General features: G+C 35.7%; 1 protein-coding gene and 1 long non-coding RNA gene across 2 annotated transcripts; both read right to left on the bottom strand.

Moving 5' to 3' along the window:
* Window positions 1-3,834: 3,834 nt before the first annotated feature.
* On the bottom strand, window positions 3,835-5,175 carry LOC105173767 (uncharacterized). The gene is made up of 2 exons (XM_020698053.1): window positions 5,017-5,175; window positions 3,835-4,827 (listed from the first exon to the last, which is right to left on the bottom strand). Exons 1-2 carry the CDS (start codon window positions 5,173-5,175, stop codon window positions 3,835-3,837), a joined length of 1,152 nt encoding a protein of 383 aa, XP_020553712.1.
* A 14,446-nt stretch (window positions 5,176-19,621) lies between these two features.
* On the bottom strand, window positions 19,622-21,210 carry LOC148785060 (uncharacterized). Its single transcript, XR_016062822.1, has 3 exons — window positions 21,166-21,210; window positions 20,591-20,658; window positions 19,622-19,837 (listed from the first exon to the last, which is right to left on the bottom strand). It is a non-coding gene; the product is annotated as an uncharacterized LOC148785060 (long non-coding RNA).
* Between the last annotated feature and the right edge of the window lie 1,748 nt (window positions 21,211-22,958).

Consider the following 22,958-nt stretch of genomic DNA (forward strand, 5'->3'; position numbering starts at 1 on the left):
TTGGGAGATGTATATCCTCTTGCTCCGCAGGTCCAACAATTGCAATCTTTGAAACTTTCATTGGCTCGGGTACGGGCTCGTTTGAAAGTTCGTCTTGTAGGGGTTCTTCCGGTGGATCTTGCATCTGTTCGTCTAGATCCTTGGGATGAAGCCCTTGTTGGTCCTGTTCTCCATCCAGATTTGTAAGTTCCGACTTTGTATTTGGACCACCATGATCTCCGCGAGGAAAAGGTTCTTCTGGAACTCTTGGGGTAGGAGTTACTATTTTGCTTCCTCCTTTTCCTTGGCTCGCTTGATTATCGTATAATGGTTGAGTCCTTTTGATTTTACCTCTTAATCTTTTCATGTTCTTCTGGATGCATGCTTGATAACACCAATCCTTCAGTTTGTTTTTAAGAAAAGACATTCTTCGTGCCACTAAATCTAGCTGTCCTTCAGGTACTTTGTATGACTCGATCAACATTTCCCTCCATGGACTACATATCTTATCGAAGAACATTGGGGTTGCTACTTCTATTGTTACTCCACTCTGGAAGAAATACTTGCGAAACCAATAGATATATTCATCTATTACGCAAATACTTCTTAGTTCAAGGTGGATAATCTCTGGCCTTTTCTGCTACTTCCTTCGAAGTATCCATCTCCTATGAAGTGTTTTTTGATAAGTCGTCCTAGCCGGTCTGCAATTGCGCCTTTCGAATCTCCGACAAGGATGCTGGCTTTGGTATCTTCTGGGGTATTGTCCCATCCGATCTTCACAGATCCCTCCAAGCTCAACTCGACGAGTTTTATGAAGTTTTCCTTTCGAGCTCTAGGGTAGTTGCTGCTATCTTGATGGTTGGCAACCCATTCGTCTATCAACTTCTCGGTATTTCGAAAATCGATAATATCCAGGTTAAGTATAGCGCCGTATGGATGTAAGGGCTGGAGCATGGTCTTTGCCCAAGGTATATTTTCAGGCACTCCCTTTGGATTTCTTCCTGGATTTTCCTTTGGTCTAGTTCCCACAAATGTTGGAGTGGCATTAGTGCTGAAATTCGCACTTTCTCTCATCGGTTAATCCTGTGGAGGTTCATTAAAACATGTACTTTCCTCCAACAGTGGTAGTGCTGGAGTGACTTCATTCGTTTAGATGTTGACTAAATCTACAATCCTAAGTTGGGAAAAAGATTCTGCCAATTCTTGTAGATCTGATAGATCCGCTTTGATAGATGCGATAATCAGATCTTCTCTGGATTTCAGCTTTGGAATCTTCGTAACCTTCCTCTTCTAGTGTAGAGGAGGTACTGTTCCAAGGGCGTCCCTGGTTCGCTCTTGTCTGGATTTTGATGTATTAGGGTTCTCCCTTTGGTTTCGCTTTAGATCTGCAATTTCAGACTTCAGATCTGTAAGATCCTTGTGTAGATTTGGAAGGATTTTAAGAACCTCGTCTACCTTCTGGCTCAAAGATTCTATTTTCATAGGTATATTATTTAACCTATGTCCATAGTCTTGAACTGTCTTTTGGATCACCCTTAGATCTTGAGAGATCTTCGATGTATCCGGCTCGAACTCTTTCCAGTCAGTTCCTTTAATCATAATTTTTACAACTGTAATTACGTAGGAATTTACTCGTTTCGCTTCACTTGGCTGGGATTCTACCATGGACTTCAGTGGAGTGTATATGCCTCACTGCATTTTAGGAAGTACTTGTCGAACTTCAAAATTTCTCAGCAATTCTTATTCTTCTTCTGGCATGAGAAGTTTTGTATCAATCCTTTTGGGATCAATTCTTGTTCTCATCTTTGTATTTCCAGAATTTGGAAATATTCCTTGTTATCATTGTAACTCGAACTTTTGTTCGGTTCTCTCTCAAAGAGTCTCCTCCAATAGTGGATAAATAATATCAAAATATAATTTAATTATATTTCTTCAATAAACATAGGTTCTGATACCATTTTTTGAGAGTATGGGTTTAGCATGCAATTAGAGATGAATGAGGACTAAATGTGCAAAATTTTAGAAAATCCATGGGACTAAAATCATTGACCAGGGGGTAGTGTGATAATTTATTCATAACACACGGGTGGTTTTTGATATTAAAATTTTCATAGCAGGTTTTTTTATACTTTCATATATGACAGGGTGTCAAAATGAATTTGACCCTAAATGTATGTGATATTTATAGCAAATTCAATTTACAGTATTGCCATAGATAATTGATGTTATTTTGCAATTCAGGCATTCTGCATTATATGTGAAGACAGCAGACCCCTAGACTAAAATTCTTGCCTTATGTTTGGATATGTGTTTTGAGTGTCTTATTTTGGATTTTGGAGATAGAGAGAGAAAAATAGAGATAAGTAAGTGTGTGTTCAAAATAGATGGTATGTTTCAATTTGTAATTTGAGGTAATTTAAAATATTTTAAGATAAGTGGTGTAGGTTTGATGTTGGGATTTGAGAGACAAAAATCACTGTTCATTGTCTAATCATATCTTTTTTATATATATTTTTATATATAAATATGTATATATTAAATATTGTATATTTAATGTTGTATTTTTTTTAGACAAAAATCACTGTTTATTGTCATATCATGTCTCTTTTATATTAATTAATGTATATATATATATAGAAACTTGAAAAATAAAAAAACAAACAAATAAATTATAAATATATAAAAACAATCATTAAGTATATTTTATCTGGTCTCGAAAGAAACAAAAAATATGAATCCTCTGCTTACTAATTCTTTGTAGGGATTCGGTATTAGGCTATTAGCTTACACTACTGGATATTAGCTTACGTAGAAGCATTTTATAGATATGTGATCCGGGTCGAATTATTCGATCTCCTGAGACGATCTCACTGTAGATGGATTAACTCTTTCGAACCAGATTTTGGGTTCCCTGAGAATAAAACACGAACCGTGAGCTCGTTGGGCACATCCCCGACAATGACCCTCCGACACTCAAGTTAGGTTGATCGAGAGAAATATATGCAATCTCAAAGTTCGAGCTCAATTAATGCACGACAGTTACCTCATTTATGGCACATCGGGGTCTATTTATAGAACACAGTTGTACGTTAAGTACTAGGCCACGTGGCCTCATCTTATCGGTGTGTGTTCTGATCGAACGGTTGTCATCATCCGGGTCTTTGGTCAGTCTGTGCGATCCGGGTCGGGTCAACTACGACCCATCCGCTACAAAACACGCGGATCCTAATCGCGGAATGACTATAATGCCCTTAATGAAGGGTGTTTGGTCTTTTTGCAGGGGTGGTATGTGCATACTCATCATTACTCCCTCACTTTCTCAAAGTGCAAGTTCGTTTCTTTGAGGAAGTTGAACCGTCGCAACCGTCGGATATCAGGGTAGACACATGCTGACATCTTATCGGTTTGTTTTGCGGCGCGCATCTCGAGAGCGTCTTGTCTATAAATACTTCAAACGTTCAAAACTTTTTGCCTGCCCCACATATAGACTTTTTGCGACCAGTCTTCACAGATGATGTCGGCCGAACTCCCACTGTCGATCAACACCTTGTGGACAATAAAATTTGCGATGTCCAGTTTAACGACCATGGGATCGTTCATGTCTTCAGTCTCCTTCGGTCTGTCTGAACTATCGAAAGAGATAGCCTCTTCTTCTTCCACTTTCAATATGAACTCCCTCTCTCGGTTTGAACCGGTTGTTCGAGCACATCTCTTTCGTGTTCGGCTCGAATCTCCCGCGCTTGGTCCTCCCGCAATCGTGAATATGACACCCTTGGTGGGTGCATTGTTTCCGCCCATCGGGGCCCTGTCGGTTTTTGATGGGCCTGGGTTTCTATCCCGATCGCGGCTTCTCGATCAACTTCTACTTCCTTCCCCACTGATTCTGCAGTTTTGGGGAACACGGTCTCGAAAGTATCCCTGCCTGACCAGTCTTTCAATTTCGTCCTTCAACTGAAAACACTCCTCCGTGTTGTGACCCTTCTCGCGGTGAAATCTGCAATACTTGTCGGAGAACTTTTTGGACGGGGTATATCTTGTGTGCCTCGGCCATTTCAAGACATCGGCGTTTTCCACCATCATTAAAGCTTTCTCCCGTGACATCCCCAGTGGAGTGTAGTTGTGAAATTTTGGGATATATTTTGGTTCCTTTTTCTTCTCTTGCTTCGATTTGCTGCTACTGCCCTCTCGATTCTCTGTAGGTCGCCTGTGCGCATGGTCGCGTTCTCTTTGTTCGAAGTCCTTTATCGCGTTCATCTCTTCCTCGTCTATGTATTTCTGCGCTAACGCCATCAACTGTTCCACATCGCCGGCCGGGTCGCGTGCAAGGGCGGACGTGAAGGGTCCTTTCCGCAATCCATAGATGAGGATGCTCACCAGCATATCAATCCTCAATTCTTGTACCTCCAAGGTCTCATTATTGAATCTCCCCATGAAGTTCTTCAGTGTCTCCTCGTCCCTCTGGCGGATATTGAATAGATGGGTGTTTGACCTCTTCTGTCTCTTTTTGCTTGCGAAGTGGAAGTTAAACTTTTGTATGAGTTGCTCGTAGGTTTCAATGCTTCCTCGGGGTAAGTTTGTAAACCACTCTTGTGCTTTCCCCATAAGTGTGGTCGCGAATAACTTCGCAATGATTGGAGCTGTCTGTCCATACAGGTTTATCACCATTTCAAACGCAGCAACATGCTCTTGCGGATCTTTCATTCCGTCATATCTCCTCAGGTCGGGCACCCTGAATCCCGGCTCAACTGTTTGAATTAGGATATCGTTGCAGAAGGGAGAATTTTTGTTTTGCGAAACTATCTCTCCACGTTTCTTCAGCTCGTCAATCTGTTTATTCAGGCTATGTATCTGTTTGCCCACACTTTCGACCTCAGCTCGGGATATTATGGGCTCTCGTCTCTTTTCGCGAACATGGCTGCTAGAGCCGGCATTGGAGGATGCTGGACGCTTGCTACGATGTTCCTATTCGCCTAGCACCCTCGATTCTCTCAGTGGTTCGGCATTCTCGAACAATTGTCTCCTCGCCGTTTCTTTTACCAACGGAGTTGCAGTTCTTCTTTCGTATTCCACGATTGCTTTCCGGCTAGCTTCTTCCATCATTCTCTGTAGCTCCTCTTGGGTTAGTTGAATGGTTGTTCCAGTTCCTTTTCTAGGTGTTTCCTCCTCCCCGGCGTTTCTCCTCGATGAACCCTCCATTATGATAAGGAATTCTCAGATCTTTCCCACAGACGGCGCCAACTGATCCGGGTCGAATTATTCGATCTCCTGAGATGATCTCACTGTAGACGGATTAACTCTTCCGAACCAGATTTTGGGTTCCTTGAGAATAAAACACGTATCGTGAGCTCGTCGGGCACGTCCCCGACAATGACCTTCCGACGCTCAAGTTAGGTTGATCGAGAGAAATATATGCGATCTCAAAGTTCGAGCTCAATTAATGCACAACAGTTACCTCATTTATGGCGCATCGGGGTCTATTTATAGAACACAATTGTACGTCAAGTACTAGGCCACGTGGCCTCATCTTATCGGTGTGTGTTCTGATTGAACGGTTGTCATCATCCGGGTCTTCGGTCAGTCTGTGCGATCCGGCTCGAGTCAACTGCGACCCGTCCGCTACAAAACACGCGGATCCTAATCGCGGAATGACTATAATGCCCTTAATGAAGGGTGTTTTGGTCTTTTTGCAGGGGTGGTATGTGTATACTCATCAATATGGATTTCCATCTCTATACGGACATTAATTAAGGTAATGATGACAGCTTTTCCGACTTGACATATGTCTAATTTCCTATGGTCCTCATGTCTACGTTTGACAGCTGGGGTGAATTTAAGACCAGTTGGCTGCAGATTAGAACCCACCCTGTCAACTTCGATCAAAGATCCATTCTTTTTTCTTTTTGTCATTCATATTAATTGAAACCAGATCTGCATTAAACGGAAATAATATATAACCTAGTAGTCAATGACAACGTTAAAATTGTCATCATAATAGTTAGTAAGTAATGTATAATGACAATGTGACAACAAATACAATTGTCCTCATGCTTGTCTTGTAAATATTCTAACATCTCATTTAAGAATGTTCTTTTTATTTTAGAGTGTCAATATTTATGTTGTTTTGAGCGATGAAAAATAACTTTTTCCAAATCAAAATTGAAATGTGTTTTTCTAAATAAATTTTAAGCCTCGCCTGAAATTAAGAGGAAATAATGATTTTTCAACATTTTTTTTCTTTCAATAGTCTTGGACGAATTGATCATCCTTTTGAAATTAATAAATAATTTAAGAAGACGTAAATGATCAAAAAGAAAAGAAAAATGACTAATTTGATTAAGCTAAGTTTTGGTGGTGTCCTCTCCAACCAAAGGACAATATACTCTCGAACTTTATGGGTGGTCATGTCCTAAACGTTGAAGAGTTAAGGGCCACTAACATTATTTTCATGCTAATATATTTGATATTTCTCAATATATTTAGTATTTTTACATTAAATTATTGCACAATTATTTTCTAACTAAAAAGAATTTTTAATAATTAAAGAATTTAAATTAAATATGGAGTAATAAGTTAATATGTATGATAGATAAATAATAAATATAATATCCCAACAACTTATGTGTACTTTTAAAAAGAAATTAAGTATACATATATGATTACCAAAACGTTAAACATTTTTAGGGAGAAAATCAATAAATATATTTTTTCATATTTTTGTAAAGAAAATATTAAAAAATAGATATGTACCGTTTTTATTGAACAAATTAAATAAAATTTTTTAAATAATTTTTTTTGTATATTTATTGTACTTATTCATTACGTAACTTTTAATCCATAAGATGTCATAAAATTTTAACTATCTAACTTACTAATCATATTTTACTTTATCATAATTAAAAGATTTTTTCTTCAATTTAGAGAAATTAATTAAACTTAGAATGCAAAATTATTAGAAAAAATTCCTTTAAATTATATATATATGTGTCTATATATTATATTGGAAATTTGTCACTACAAAAAAAATACGGGATTTGGTGTAGATAACGCAATCGGTCTAAAAATCATTCATAATTGGAACGGTTATTGGAACTCATGACGAACGGACTAAGGTCACTGACGAGGGTCCTCATTTATCAAGCATTTATTTTTGGACCACCGAACCGTTAGGCTTATCGTTCTAATATTGGTGTTATAAGTTGTGTTCTTAATTCCCTATCAAACGTGTAACCGTAAAGTATTGCCACTCATATTGGAATTTTTTATTAACAATTGGAAAGAACCAAATATTACCTTTTCAAAATGTGTTCTGAAGTGTCATGAAAAGCTGATAGTTGGAAAACTCATTCCAAAATGAGGTAAAATTTGAGACACTTTAAGTACATAGGAAAATGTGAAGTACAAAGCCCGTTCCTAAATGTTGAAATTTTGTGGAAAATTGTATATGTTCCAAGTCCGTGCCAATGTGTCTTACATGTAGGGACGGTCTTAATGTATTAAAAAATATTGTATAACAATAACTGTTCGAATAGTGCTAGAAAGGGCTAGATTTTCGTTCCTAATTGTGTTTCAGTGCCTGTTTCTAAATGTGCTATATGATAACGACTATTTTATGTGTTCCAAACACTACTCCAATGACCTTTTCAAATTTTTCTATATATATGTTCCTTTATTTGCATGTAATCTCACTATCTTCTTACGTTCTTATATTCTCTCTCTTTCCACAATCTCTCTTGAATTTTAGTTGATCTCTTACTATTCCTCTAACATTCTTATACTCTCATTCGTCAATCTCTCTTGAATTTTTGTTGATTTTTGAAGCTATTTTGATGAGGTAACTTGAGCCTTTTATTGTCAATAAAATGCATGCAGTACTTGTTAATTGGTAATTAAGTTTAATGTTTGTAATAATAATAATATATATATGTATATATGTGTGTGTGAATGACTTATCATGTTAAGATAGTTGACGAGATGAATATATGAGAAGAACCTGCCAAGGAGGGCGTGTCTTACGTTGGAGTTTGAGAATAGTGTTACTGCATTTATAGAATGGGACAAGTCTCAACATGTGTATATGGATGGTGAGAAATTAATTGTCCATATCGGAAGCACAAAAATGAAGTTTTTAAAATACCAGAAGAGGTAAATTTTGACTTGTATATGAAAAAATTTATGCCCCAGTATTATAATTGGATTTTCCATGACGATAAGAGGGTACAAGAGTACTTTGATGCCGTTACTGTACCCCTTTTCAGGAGGAGCAAACTCCAGCTACTCATGAGGAGGAGGATACTAGTACACACTATGGTGATGCGGTGCACTTGGATTGGATGCAGAGGATGGTATTCAATATCGCCAGGTTGGCTTCCTTGTCTTCTAATTAAAATCAGGAAGGTGAGCCTGATGATGGTACTGAAAGGGACAAGTGGATTGGCCGAGGAATGCGCTAGCGAAAGAGGGAGATAAAAACACAAAAAATTACACATAAATTGGTTGATCCAAGGGATGTACCCTTGGTGTTCGCAGGCGTTTGATGTAGCATGAAAAACAGAAGAAAATATTCATATCAGGCTTTGGTTATAAAAATAAAAGAGATGCGTAAACATAAAACGAGAATACCTCTTCGATTTCAAGTTTCTAATAGGGAATTGTTCACTTCAAGATTCCAATATAGAAATTCTCTAAAACAAAGTCTACACTACATCAGAACAAATGAGATCTTGAATCATTTGCTAGTAGAGATCAAAGTCAAACTCTCACCAAGAGAATGAGGGGGAGGGGGAGTCGAATTGAAGAGAGGAGAAGAGATGAGAGGAGTGTGTATTCTGCACTCACAATATGTTGTTGTGTACTGTAATTATTTCTTAAATAATTATATGCTATACATATATATACTTTGTATAGATAAGTGAAAATGTGTCTAGATACATTCCACTCATCTATAAGGTAATCCCTCCATTTATATGGGATGATCCAATCATGTAATATAGAGAGAGTTCTAATTATGGCCAAACTTGCACTTTCCAAAATGCAATTTCTTAATCAACTCTCCTTCCATCAATTGGCTAATGGGCCCCAATGAATTTTAATTAAATTCAATTTAATAAAAATTTAATTAAATTGAGCCCAATATGTATTTAATCCAATTAAATACATAGCCCAAAATATTTTGATTAATTTATAAATTTAATTTATTAATTAATTAAGATGAAGACAATTAAATAATCCAATTAATTTAATCTTAGGCTATCCATCCAATGGATCACCCCACGTGTAAATAATTCAATTGTTTACACCTTTCAAAATTAATTATGTTTTCTACTTTGGTGATTTGTGTGTGACTTTTTAGGTTCAGCATTCAACTAGACTTGGGGTAGTATCCGACACTACTGATTAATTAAACCCAATCTAATTAATCGTTCTTGATCAACCATTGATCAAGACAGCCCAGTATCATGGGTGACCGTCTAGCAACGGTCTATGGCACTAGAGATAGGTGAATATCCGTATGAAAATTTAGGCTCCTAAGTCCATATAGGTAAGATCCTTCCATATACCGTCTCCCAGCTTTAGTTTAGGACATAGAATTTGGTGTCGGCTCCCATCCTGGACTAGGCATTTATTTTTAATACTTGAGACCGCGATATGCTTAATTGCTTGACATAAAAAACCCTTTCCTAATCGACCAACCATTGTGGCCACAGGTTTATAAAGCATTAATGGGTCTCCAAGTGCATAGGAGATACCTCTGTCACATACTGACCGGGAACAAATCCTCTTCTTGGAACCCATCGTCCTCGCTACACATTTTGCTGCACTAGACAAGGCTTATAATCATCATGTCTATGACACAATCACCTTATACAGATCTAAGACAGTTAATGTGTGTACATGACTGCCATGGTTTATCAAGTTTAAGGACTATTCTCGTACTATTAGAGCCGGGAATCAAGCCATACAAACCAAGCCTTCAAAGCTTCCATATGACGATCACCGTGAATCAGTTGACCACCTTGTCAATTAACCTACTGAAATTGCATAGACGTTTAACATCTATTGCCAATGAAACACGACACTCATCCAATAAATGCAATACTTAGTGCAAGTCTCAACAAGACTCTCAATGCCCAGTCCCGAGATCTTCGAATTGAAATGTTTCAGACCTAACCTTGAAGTTGGTTTCATAGTCGTAATCCAATGCGCAACCCAAGTACATGGGTTATTGAAAATAATCTGTGAGCATCTGTTGTGACGTCAAAGCATTGCTTAATGTATTTGGTAAGCACAACAGACACATGTACCAAAGATGAATACTTACAATATTCATCATGGCAATATTACTTGAATAAAGATCTCTTGAATAGTTTCCATAACTGTCAATCCAATTGGCTTTTTGCTCGCCTATTCCAACATGTACGAGGTCCTGTCCTACTGATGTCGAGCCTAGTTCATTTTATGATAAGGCCACCTATGATTTTGTGTCTAGGCTGTTAGATCATTTTTATGATGTAGAGCATACTGTTGACCAGCCATTGTGGAACGGTTTCACCCAATATGAGTTACAACAGTTGCTGATTCGGTAACTACCAAGGGCGGGGACAATTTTTGTAAGTGAACATATGATCAAATATCCCAGTGGGCTAATAATATATTGCCCCGTGATCACACCTTGCCCTTTGATTACTATAGTACGAAAAAATTGATAAGAGACTTAGGTTTACCTGTTGCCAAGATAGATGCGTGTAAGAATGATTGCGTGTTGTACTAGAAGGACGACATTATATGGATTACTGCAAGTTTTGTGGAGAAGCTCAGTACAAGTCGAACAAGGAGTGAAATCCTAACCGCAAAAGGACTCGGTATGCCGTTCTTAGGTACTTGCCACCCACCTCTCAGCTGTAGAGGTTGTATGCTTCAGAAGCGATTGCTGAGCACATGACGTGGCATGCCAACCATCAAACGGAGGAGGGATCCATGTGTCATCGTCTGATGAAGAGGCATGGAAGCATTTCGACTGGACATATCCTAATTTTGTAGTAGAGCCCCATAATGTTAGACTAGATTTGTGCACAGATGGGTTCACATCACACGGGTAGTACGGTCAAACCTATTCACATTGGCCACTTATACTTACACAGTACAATGTCCCACCACGAATATGCATGAGTTCTAAATATATGTTCTTCACGATCGTGATCCTTGGCCCAATCCGAAATGTCTAATTGTTGTTTACCTGGGGCTGTTGATCAAAGAGTTGCAAAATTTATGACAAGTGGGTGTATTAACACCAACAATGCAAATAATTCATTCACGATGCTCTCACATTGATATGGCATCTGGATGGAGTATCGCTAGTGTTATCGCGTGTCCAGTTTGTATGAATGAATTCGGGCATTCCATTTGTAGAATAGTAGGATATGCACTATTGAATTTAGTGATGTTAGTCGTAAATTGACCAATTCACAATCTATGGATATGCACTTGAAGTTACAATGATTACCAGACACCTCATTCGAATTCTCATTATCATTAACATTCGTGAGAACAATCAAATTCTTATGATATGCCCACATGCACCCCTTTAGTATACGATCTATTTTTAGGACAAGACAAAGTTTCAACAGTAATCTAACCTCATCAATAACTTTGAAATTCATGCCTTTGATTGGACTGAAGGACGATAAGAAGTTAGCTTGGAGAGCCTCTGCATGATGGGCAATGAGGAACTTGATGACTTCTCTATAAGAATACTAATAAGTGTGTGGGATACGAGATTCGATTTAGATGAAATACGTAGTCAGGGACCGCAGGAAATATTGTCACCTTGATACACAAAGTCTTCTAGATATTCGCATACTTTAGATAGGTGACCAAGGTAACCGCATATATAGCAAAAGTTTTGGAAACCTTTTATACGTCTGGGAGATAAATTGCTTGTCACCCAACACTATTCGAAGTTTCAGTTCCCAAAAAAGAGGTTTAGTAATATCCAGAGTGACATTGATGCAAAGAGAAAAACCCCAAACCTCCCCTTTAATGTCAAGATTAACTTCTTTAAACTTGCCGAGTTCGTTACCAATGAATTGTGTGATGTTATTCATCATTTCACCAATTGGCAGTCTATGGATATTAACATGAAAATCACACTGGTTAAGAGACACTTGATCCAGATTCTCATTATGGTTAACTATGGTAAGAATAATAAAATTCATAACACTTCCCACGAGCAACCCTCTTGTATGCAATCTATGTTTAGGATCTTACGATCTACTGCATAAAATATGATTTAATTAGAAGTCATAATTTAGTAGTCTAGTCAGTGGTTGATTTGGTCAATAATTTGTTGTTGAGACTTCTAGTCTTATGGGTTTGCTAGTAATTTTCTTACTTTGAGGAAAGCCTTACTGTTAGTGGAATTTGTTTCATTATCTACGTATTTTAGTTACGTTTCTCCTTCGAATTAAGACTTTCCAGCTGAATAAAGTGGTAAGTACCAGTCATCAATAATTAATGCTATTTCTTCCTTTGCTTGTCTGTTTTCAAGTCCTTTCATCTCAACATCTGGTATCATAGCCTCGACTGATGCCTAAGCAATTCAAATGGTGTGAACATCTCCCAAACTACCATTCCAAATTTTCAAGGCAACAATTATGATGTTTGCAGCACAAAAATGAAAACTCTCTTTATCTCTCAAGATCTTTTGGAATTAGTAGAGAAAGGCTACAACGGAAAAGGTATAGCGGCTGAGGTTTGAAGGATGACAAAGCTCTTTTCTTCATCCAACAAACTGTAGTCAACAAAAGAAAAGGAAGTATGGGATGCACTAAGGAACAGGTATCAGGGCACGACAAAGTTGCTTACTAGCGTTAAACACTTCGGAGACAGTTTAAAAGCTTTTGGATGAAAAAAGGGGAGTCTGTACATGACTAGTCTAACAACCTTATGGTCATAGTTGACCAAATGAGGAAGTATGCGAGAAAATTACAAATTAAATGGTGGTTGAAAAGCTATTGAGAATTCTATCCAGAAACTATGAATCCACTAGTGACGCCCCAAAGATTATAATATATAATTGGGGGATTAATTGATAAATTTTTATGAAACTTAGTTAATTAGTACATAAATTATGGATCATAATTGGAATATAATAAAATTTGAACGAATTAAATTGGAGTTTGTTATAATATTTGGGGACAACTTATATTAATTAAAAACATTCAGAAAGGACGTAATGGGTATTTTGAGAAAAATTAAATTAAATAAATAAATAATAATAATAATAATTATATTATATATATATATTAGCTAATAATATATACATATATGTATATATACATATATATAAATAGAGAGAGAGAGAGACTTGAGAGTGGGAGGTGGGGCCACCAACCCCCCACCGCCTCACTCTCTCTTTTTCTTTTGTTTCTTTTTCTTATAGACACACATTGCACAACACATTACACACACATTTCAATTGTGAGTTTGAAATTCTCCCTGCGGAAAAATAGAGAAATCGAGGTACGAAAATGTAATTTTAATTTTTATTAATTTATATAATTATATTATTTAATTAGTCCATTTATTAAATATTATTTATACTAAGCGATGTACTATTTAATCGAAATATTTTACAGATTTGGCTATTTAAAATAGTGTCAGATTAAATATCAAATTGGATATAAAAATGATATCGTTGGTTAATTAGATTATTAAATTTATTAGATTTGAATATTACTATAGCTAATTTATACAATTCCATTGGAATTATTAACCAAATACGCAATTCTACATATTGTTATTTAATTAAATTATATAATAGCGAGAAATTGATAGAAAATTCATAGAAATAATTCGAAAATTATATTTAATAAATGGTATGTTAATAAAGAGAAAAAATAAAGATTTGTATTTTGATAGAAATAGAATATTAAAGAATTATTAGAAATTGTACCAATAATATTCAATATTATATTTAAACGAAATTACGATATTCTCGATATATTAGTTGTGTGTGCTATATCTCATTATAGGATACGGGGGTAAAGTGAAAAGACAGAACCATTACCTATTGTTAGCTAAAAACGTTGTAGGGTTGAGGTAAGTAAATAATTAGTATTATCTATATATATTTTCTTTATTTGTGGTATTATTATTATATGAATCTGTGGTTTATGCTGACATTGACGTATCTGAAAGTATATGAGTGAGGGATGATTTGATTTGATTGACGATATTGTGTATGTAGAATGAGAAAATGCGTTGAAATATTATGTTTGTTGTTTGATGTCTTGTGGATATCTAGAATGAGAGTATGTTAATATATTGTTTTACGTTACTAGTTGCTTAAAACAATGGTGATATGTGGAAAGGAGGGAGTGGTGAAAATTGAATATAATTGTGGGGTGAATACCCCTTGATGTGTTGAAAAGCCTATAAGGCGAAAATATGGTTTGAAAAGTGCTATGTGCGAAATGGAAGAACTATGTGCAAAACGAGATTGATAAGGCGGCTGTCAAGGGGATTCACTTAAAATTTTTATAACAGTGAGATTGAGTTGACGGAGAAAACACAATATCACCTTCTGGTAAGCAAACTAGGAAAAAGGAAGTTTAATTGATTATCTTATTGTGAGATAGCTATGAGCTGTACTACAGTTGATTATGTTGGAATTAAATTGACTGTATTCCATGCATGTTGCTTACTTATCCTGTTTGGGCTATGTTGATATATATATATAGATAGGGCAAGTTATTTATTTACTGAGTGACAGACTCATCCCTCTGCTAACATTTTCTTTTAGGAGTAGACTTTGAGGTGCCTGACTGTTACAGAATAGGTCTACGCGCTATACTCAGGCAGGTCGGGCTAGTATGCAGTTTTCTCCTCTTTGTCAGTTAGAGTACAAAATTTTGTTTGTATAAAGAAAACAAAGGCATGGAGATGTTATGGATTACTTGTGGTGTTTGATTTGTATATTTATGATGTTGTAGATTGATTATATCGTTATGACATTGTGATTACATATGCATATTGATTAGAGATTATGTGCATTTATATATATAAACACAGGGATTACTATAAGTATGACGTTTAGGGTAGATATAGCCCTTGTTGCGAAAGGGGTGCTACACCACTATTGCTGCCATAGAAGAGTGAAAACACTTGACAACCATGACCATTTATGAACTCTTAGGCTCTCTGCAATCCCATGAAGATAAACATAAAAGCTTTGAGGAGAACTCTACCGGCTTTAGGCCAAGCTAAAATTCACAAAAGAGACAAATGTTAGGCATGAGATAACTATAGTTGTGGAGGTTAGTCTTATCGAGGTAGAAGGGATCAGAAAGAATACAGAGGAGGTGGACGATCATGCGACTTACAACAACATTCAAATGATGATGGCCAAAAGAATCATCAGAAAGTTGTTTATATACGAAGATATTGTCGTACAAAACAGAACGATGAAAAATAAGTGAATTTTGCCGAGGATAAAGATGAAAATAAAAGTCTATATCTTAGTTCTTATGCTACTAGTGTTTTTGATTCAGAAGTGTGGTATATGGATAGAGGCACTAGTAGTCACATGGATGCAAATTCGAGGTCTTTATTAGCTTGGATAAGTCATCTGAAAAAAGCATAAAGATGGCTGATGGAACATTCGTAATCTAGAGGGAAAGGGAGTGATAAAGCAAAACTCTAGAGAAGGTAGCTATTAAATATAATTTGACATTTCCAATAGGTTGGTCGATAGTCATAGTTAATATTTTTTGAAAAATGTATTAGTCGTAACTTAATATTGGCACAAACTTATTAGATAATTATTAGGCCAGTTTGAAAGTCTAAGTTTGTGCATCTATAAATTCCTATGTGTAGTTGGAATTTTGTAAGACAAGAAAAATTCATAGAAATTTAATCTTAAATTTGTCTTCCTCTACTCCTCGTCTCTTGCTCTCCTAACAAAGCGGTATCAGAGCCACTTTAAAAAAAATGACGAATAATGGAGTAGGTTCTTTTCAATTTCCTCTTCTCCAAAAAGATAATTAAGAAACGTGGTGTCTATGAATGAGAGCGGTACTTGGCTCCCAAGATGTGTGGGAAATTCTAGAGAATGGCTATGAGAAATCTCAAAATGAAGCAGTGTTATCTCAAATAGAGAATGATAGTTTGTCAAAAACAAAGAAAAAGGATCAACAAGCTCTAACCCTCATCCATTAATGTTTGAATGATGCGACGTTTCAAAAAGGTGGCAAGTGTTACTACTTTGAAAGAAGCTTGGGAGATTTTGGCGAAATCTCTCCAACGTGTTGATAAAGTAAAGAAAGTGCGACTTCAATCACTACAAGGTGAGTTTGAAGCTTTGAGAATGAATGAATCCGATGCGATTTCGGATTACTGTTTGAGGGTAAAGGCTGTTGTGAATCAGCTAAAGAGATAGAGAGATAAAATCAATGACGTACGTGTCGTCGAGAAGATACTTCGATCTTTGACTGCAAAGTTTGATTATATTGTACGTGTCATTGAAGAAACAAAAGATCTGGATGTAATGACCATTGAAGAATTAGAGAGGTCTCTACAAGCCCATGAAGAAAAAATCAAAAGAAGACAAGACGAACCTTTGGAGCAAGTTTACAAATCTGATGCTACTTAAAAAAAGGATGGAGAGAATAAAAGTTATTTTAAAGGATGTGGATGAGGACATGAATGAGGAAGAGCATATGCGAGAGGCCAAAGTGGACATGGAAGGGGAATTGGAAACAATTCCAACAATCAAGAAAAAAGTCAACCACCATAAAGAGGCCGTGGAAGAACAAGGCGAAGAGGACAAGAATAAAAGAAGGTATGACAAATCTAATGTGGAATGCTACAAGTGTCATAGACTTGGTCGTTTTGCTTGGGACTGCCATGATGTGACTAAAGATGTGAAGAAAAGCAAATCTTGTTGACGATAATCAAGAAATTGAAGAATAAGCATTGTTGCTAACAATCAAAGAAGAAGAAAAAGACAACAAGAATTTGTGGTTCTAGGATAATGGTGCTAGCAATCACATGCGTGGCCATAGAGATCAATTTGTGGAACTTGATGAGAAGGTGCAAGGTAATGTTTAGTTTGGAGACTCATCAAATATTTATATTCAAGGGAAAGGAACAATACTCATTTCTGCCAAGGATGGTAATAGTAAACTGATCTCTGATGTTTATTACGTGCCTGAATTGAAGAGTAATATTTTGAGTTTGGGGAAATTTCTTGAAAATGGACATGAAATTCTCGTGAAGAATAATTATCTTTAGTTGCGAGATCTAAATGCTAAGTTGCTTGCAAAGGTGGTGATGTCAAAAAATAGAATGTTCATATTAGACATGAAAACTATTGAAGCCAAGTGTTTGAAAGTTCATGTGCTAGATGTGGCATGGCAATGGCACAAGAGATATGGGTATCTAAATTTTGGTTCACTACGAGAAATTGGAGACAAGATGGTGTACAGGATACCCTCAATCAACCATCCCAATCACTTGTGCGAAGCATGTCTAGTTGGAAAACACATAAGGAAGGGTTTTTCAAATGAAACAACATAGAGAGTAGCCAAGCCACTTGAACTTGTGCATACGGACGTGTGTGGACCAATTAATCCATCTTCACTTGGTAAGAGTAAATATTTTAAACTCTTTATTCATGATTTTAGTAGAAAGACATGGATTTACTTTTGAAGCAAAAATCAGCGGATTTTGCTACTTTTAAAAAATTCAAAATCACATGTGGAGAAAGAAGTGACTATAAAATCAAAGCCTTGAGATCAGATCATGGAGGCGAGTTCACTTCGAAGGAATTCAATCACTTTTGTGAAACTAATGGGATCCGTCGTCCCATGACGGTTCCTGGATTGCCCCTACAAAATGGCGTAGCTAAGAGAAAAAACATAATCATAATCATTCTTAATATGGAACTAAGTATGCTAAAAGAAAAACACATGCCAAAAGAGTTTTTTTTGGGCTGAAGCAATATCATGTGTGGTCTATTTGACAAACCACTCTCTAACATTGAACGTCATAAATCAAACTCCTCAAGAAGAATGGGAGGAAGCTGAATGTCAGTCATTTGTTAGTCTTTGGAAGCATCGCTTATGTTCATGTCCCGCACCAAGAACAATCGAAGCTTGATGATCGAACGAAACATATGTTTGTTGGATATGACTATCATTCCAAGGGATATAAATTGTTCAATCTAAATAATGGCAAAGTGGTAGTAAGCCGTGACGTTTTGTTCGATGAAGAAGGCATGTGGAATTGAAAAGCTAAAGAAGACAAATCTTATCATTTTCTTTCTTATTTTGGAGAAGAACAAGATGACATGCAACTTGATCAAAAAATGCTACACCAGCCCCTTCTCAACCTCCATCTCCTACTCTTGAAGAAAGTTCTAGTAGAGCCCTTTAAAATTAAGAAGTCTTGATAATATATATGAGAGATCTCATGAAGTTAATTGGGATAATGATGCATTGACTGTCTTTTTGCAGATAGTGAGCCTTTAACTTTTGACGAGGATATGCAGGATAAAAGATGGAGAAAAGACATGGATGAAGAGATCAAGACCATCTAGAAGAATAATACCTGGGCATTATCATCTCTTCCGAAGGATCATAAAGCAATTGGAGTGAAGTGGGTGTACAAGGTATGGTAGAAAAATATAAAGCATGACTTGTGGTAAAAGGCTACAAGCAAAAGCATGGAGTTCATTACGATGAAGTCTTTGCACCTATTGCTCGAACCGAGACCATTTGTTTACTCATTGCATTGGCAGCTCAAATGAAGTGGAACATCTATCAACTTGATGTCAAATCTGCTTTTTTGAATAGATATCTTGAAGAAGAGGTGTATGTCGAGTAGCCTTTGGGGTATTAGATTGATGGACATGAAGATAAAGTCTTGAAACAGAAGAAGGGTTTATATGGTTTAAAACAAGCCCTGAGAGCATGGAATAGTCGCATGGACAAGTACTTTCAAGAACACGGGTTTGTTTGTTTCCTTAATGAATATGCACTTTATATCAAACTTCATGATAATGGTGATATTTTGCTCGTGTGTCTTTATGTTGACGATCTACTTTTCACCAGCAACAATCCAAGTTTGCTTGAAAATTCAAGAAAGAAATATTTCTTGAGTTTGACTTGACTGATCTAGGCCTCATGTCATAATATTTGGGCTTAGGGGTGAAACAAATGAAGGAAGGTATATTTCTTTCTCAAACAGGATATCCAAAACAAGTTTTAAATAAGTTTAATACACTTGACTGCAATCTCGTGAATACACCTATCGAGAGAGGTTTGACGTTATCCAAGTTTGGAGATGAAGAAAAGGTGAATCTGATTTTATTCAAAGTCTTGTGGGAAGTTTGAGATATTTGACATGTACAAGACCAGATATTCTTTTTGTTGTTGGGGTAATAAGTCGTTTTAATGGAAGCTCCTACTTCTAGCCATAAGAAAGCTGCTAAAATGATGCTTCGCTACCTAATGTGTAGCACCCCTTCGCTACAAGGGCTATATCTACCCTGAACGTCATATTTATAGTAATCCCTTTGTTCATACATATACATTTGCACATAATCATCTAATTAATTTGCATACGTAATCCCAACACGTCATAGTAGGTATTATCAACCCACAACATTATATATATATACATATCACACACCACAAGGTGATTCGTCACAAGTAATCCGTACGCTTATATTCTCTCTATACAAACAAAATGTGGTTTGTACTCTAACTGACAAAGAGGAGAAAACTGCATACTGGCCCAACCTGCCTGAGTATAGCGCGTGGACCTATTCTTTAACAGTCAGACACCTCAAAGTCTATTCCTAAAAAAAAATGTCAGTAGGGGAAATGAGTCTGCCACTCAGTAAATAAATAACCAGCCCTATCTATATATGCATATCAAACACAGCCCAAACAAGAGGAACAAGCAACACGCATGGAATACAGTCAATTTAATTCCAACATAATCAGCTTTATTACACCACATGACTATCTCATAACAAGACAATCAATCAAACTCCACTTTTCCTAGTTTGCTTAGAAGGTGATATTGTGTTTTTCCCGCCAACACAATATAACCATTATATAAATTTAAGTGAATCCCCTTAACAGCCGGCTCATCAATCTCATTTCGTGCATAGCATTTTCTTTTTGCACATAGCTGTTTCATTTCACACATAGCATTTTCTTTTCGCACATAGCACTTTTTTTTCGCACATAGCACTTTTCATATCGCCTTATAGGCTTTTCAACACATCAAGGGGTATTCACACCACAATTATATTCAATTTCCACTACTCCCTCATTTCCACATATCACCATTCTTGTAAGCAACTAGTAACGTAAAACAATATATTCATATATTCTCATTTTCAGACATCCACAACACATCAAACAACAAACATAATATTTCAACGCATTTCCTCATTCTATATTCACAATATCGTCAATCAATCAAATCATTTCATCACTCATATACTTTCAAATAAATCAACGTCAGCATGAACCACAAATTCAGATAACAGTAAAATCACAATTATAGATACATATATAGATAATACTAATTATTTACTTACCTCGACCTTACAACGCCTTTATCTATTCAATAGGTAGTGGTTCGGTCTTTTTACTTTACCTCCATATCCTATAATGAGTTATACCACACACAATTAATATATCAAGAATATCGTAATTTCTTTTAAATATAATATTGAATATCATTTGTACAATTTTTAATAATTCTTTAATATTCCATTTCTATCGAAATACAGATCATCATTTTTCCTCTTTATTAACCTAATATTTCTTAAATATAATTTTCAAATCATTTCTATGAATTTTCTACCAATTTATCATTGCTATATAATTTAATTAAGCAACAATACATAGAATTACATATTTCATTAATCATTCCGATGGAATTGTGTAAATTACCTACAGTAATAATTAAATCTAACAAATCTAATATTTTAATTACCCAACTATATCATTTTTATAGCAGTTGTGATATTTAACTCGACACTATTTTAAATAGCTAAACTCATAAAATATTCCGGTTAAATAATATACCGCTCAATATAATCACATTTAATAAATGAACTAAATAAATAATATAATTATATAAATTAATAGAAATTAAAATAAAACTTACCTCCCGCTGCGAATTGCCGAACAGAGAAGGAAATTGCAAATTTATAAATGTGATATTGTGATAATTGGCTCACATATATATATATGTAGGGGGTGGGGCGGTGGGTGAGTGCCCACCCCCAAACCTTTTCCTTCCTCTTTTTTTTTTTCTTTTCTTTTATCTTTCTTTTATATATATATAAATATATATATATTATTTACTAATGTATATATATACATATCATTTACATATATATATATATCATATTATTATTTTATTAATTTAATAAGAGTTTTCTTAAAATACCCATCACGTCCCTCCTAAATTTCTTTGATTAATATAAATTGTCCTAAAATATTATAACGAACTCCAATTTAATCTGTTCAAGTTTTATTATATTCCAATTATGGAACATAATTTATTTATAATTAACTAAATTTCATAAAAATTTACCAATTAATCCCCCAATTATGTATTATAATATTTGGGGCGTCACATAATGATAGAAAAAGTACAACAGGTTTTGTATTTTTCATGGGTGATTGTGCTATCTCATGGTGTTCAAAGAAGCATCCTATAGTGACTTTGTCAACTTGTGAGTTTGAATATGTGGCTGCAACTTCTTGCACCTACCATGTTGTTTGGCTTAGAAAACTATTGAAATAGCTTCACCTATCTCAAGAAAAGGCGACAGAAATTTCCATTGACAACAAATCAGCACAAGCACTTGCTAAAAATCCAGTACTCCATGACCGAAGCAAACACACTGATACAAGGTATCAATGTATTAGAGAATGCATCGGGAATAATATAGTAGAGCTCAAATATGTGAAAATTCAATATCAAATTGCAGACATTTTCACGAAGCCATTGAAGGTTGAAGATTTCCGAAGGTTGAGAGCATATCTAGGAATAAAGCAGAAAATTTCAAATTAAAGGGGGCTGTTGTTAAATGTAATCTGACATTTCCATAGGTTGGTCAATATTCATATTAATATATTTTGAAAAATTTATTAGACGAAACATAATATTGGCACAAAATTTTGAGATAATTATTAGGCTAGTTTGAAAGTCTAAATTTGTGAATCTATAAATACCTATGTGTAGTTGAGATTTTACAAAACAAGAAACAGAAATTCCATAAAAATTTAATCTTAAGTTTGTCTTCCTTTACTCCTCATCTCTCTTCCTCTCTTAACAGTAGCTGCATCAAAGATGTTCTTTATATTCCGGATTTAGACTACAACTTGTTGAGTGTCGGGCAATTCTCAAGAGAAGGTTGCTCATTGCAATTTGAAGACTTCTCTTATGCGTTCTCCACTGATAAAACAAAGAAGAACATGCTACTCAAAATTCCCATGTCAAGGAATAACATGTTTCTACTTGTTATTAGTGATGAAAAGAAGGCATTCGCAACCTTATTGGAAGATGAAAATTGGTTGTGGCATCATAGGTATGGGCATCTCAACTATGAAAGTTTGAGTTTATTATCTAGTCAAAAATTGGTGGATAGGTTACCTATGATAAGGTATATGAAAGAATCGATATCGTCTGAGAACGCGGCAGAAGCGTGAAATAAAAAAAATAATTTAAAATGGTTCAAAGGGGTGTACCTTTTGAAGTTCACGGGTTTTCGCTGTTTGTCAAAAGTATAACAATAAATAAATAAACATGCTAGAAAAGTGGCTAGATGGTGAAATAGAAAGCATAGAAACAAAACATAAAACTTTACCTTTTGCTTCTATAGTTGAGCAGCAACGTACGTTGTTTGCTTTACGTTCTTCCGTTCACTTTAGAATCCAAATTAGAACCCC

The sequence above is a fragment of the Sesamum indicum genome, linkage group LG11, assembly GCF_026168435.1.
Source record: "Sesamum indicum cultivar Baizhima isolate 11 linkage group LG11, ASM2616843v1, whole genome shotgun sequence".
Lineage (NCBI taxonomy): Eukaryota > Viridiplantae > Streptophyta > Magnoliopsida > Lamiales > Pedaliaceae > Sesamum > Sesamum indicum.

Coding starts and splice junctions, on each gene's coding strand:
- LOC105173767 (XM_020698053.1), bottom strand. CDS start 5,175: ATGGAGGGTTCATCGAGGAGAAACGCCGGGGAGGAGGAAACACCTAGA. Junction 4,828..5,016: donor GAAGAACTGCAACTCCGTTG/GTAAAAGAAACG, acceptor GTGGGCAAACAG/ATACATAGCCTGAATAAACA.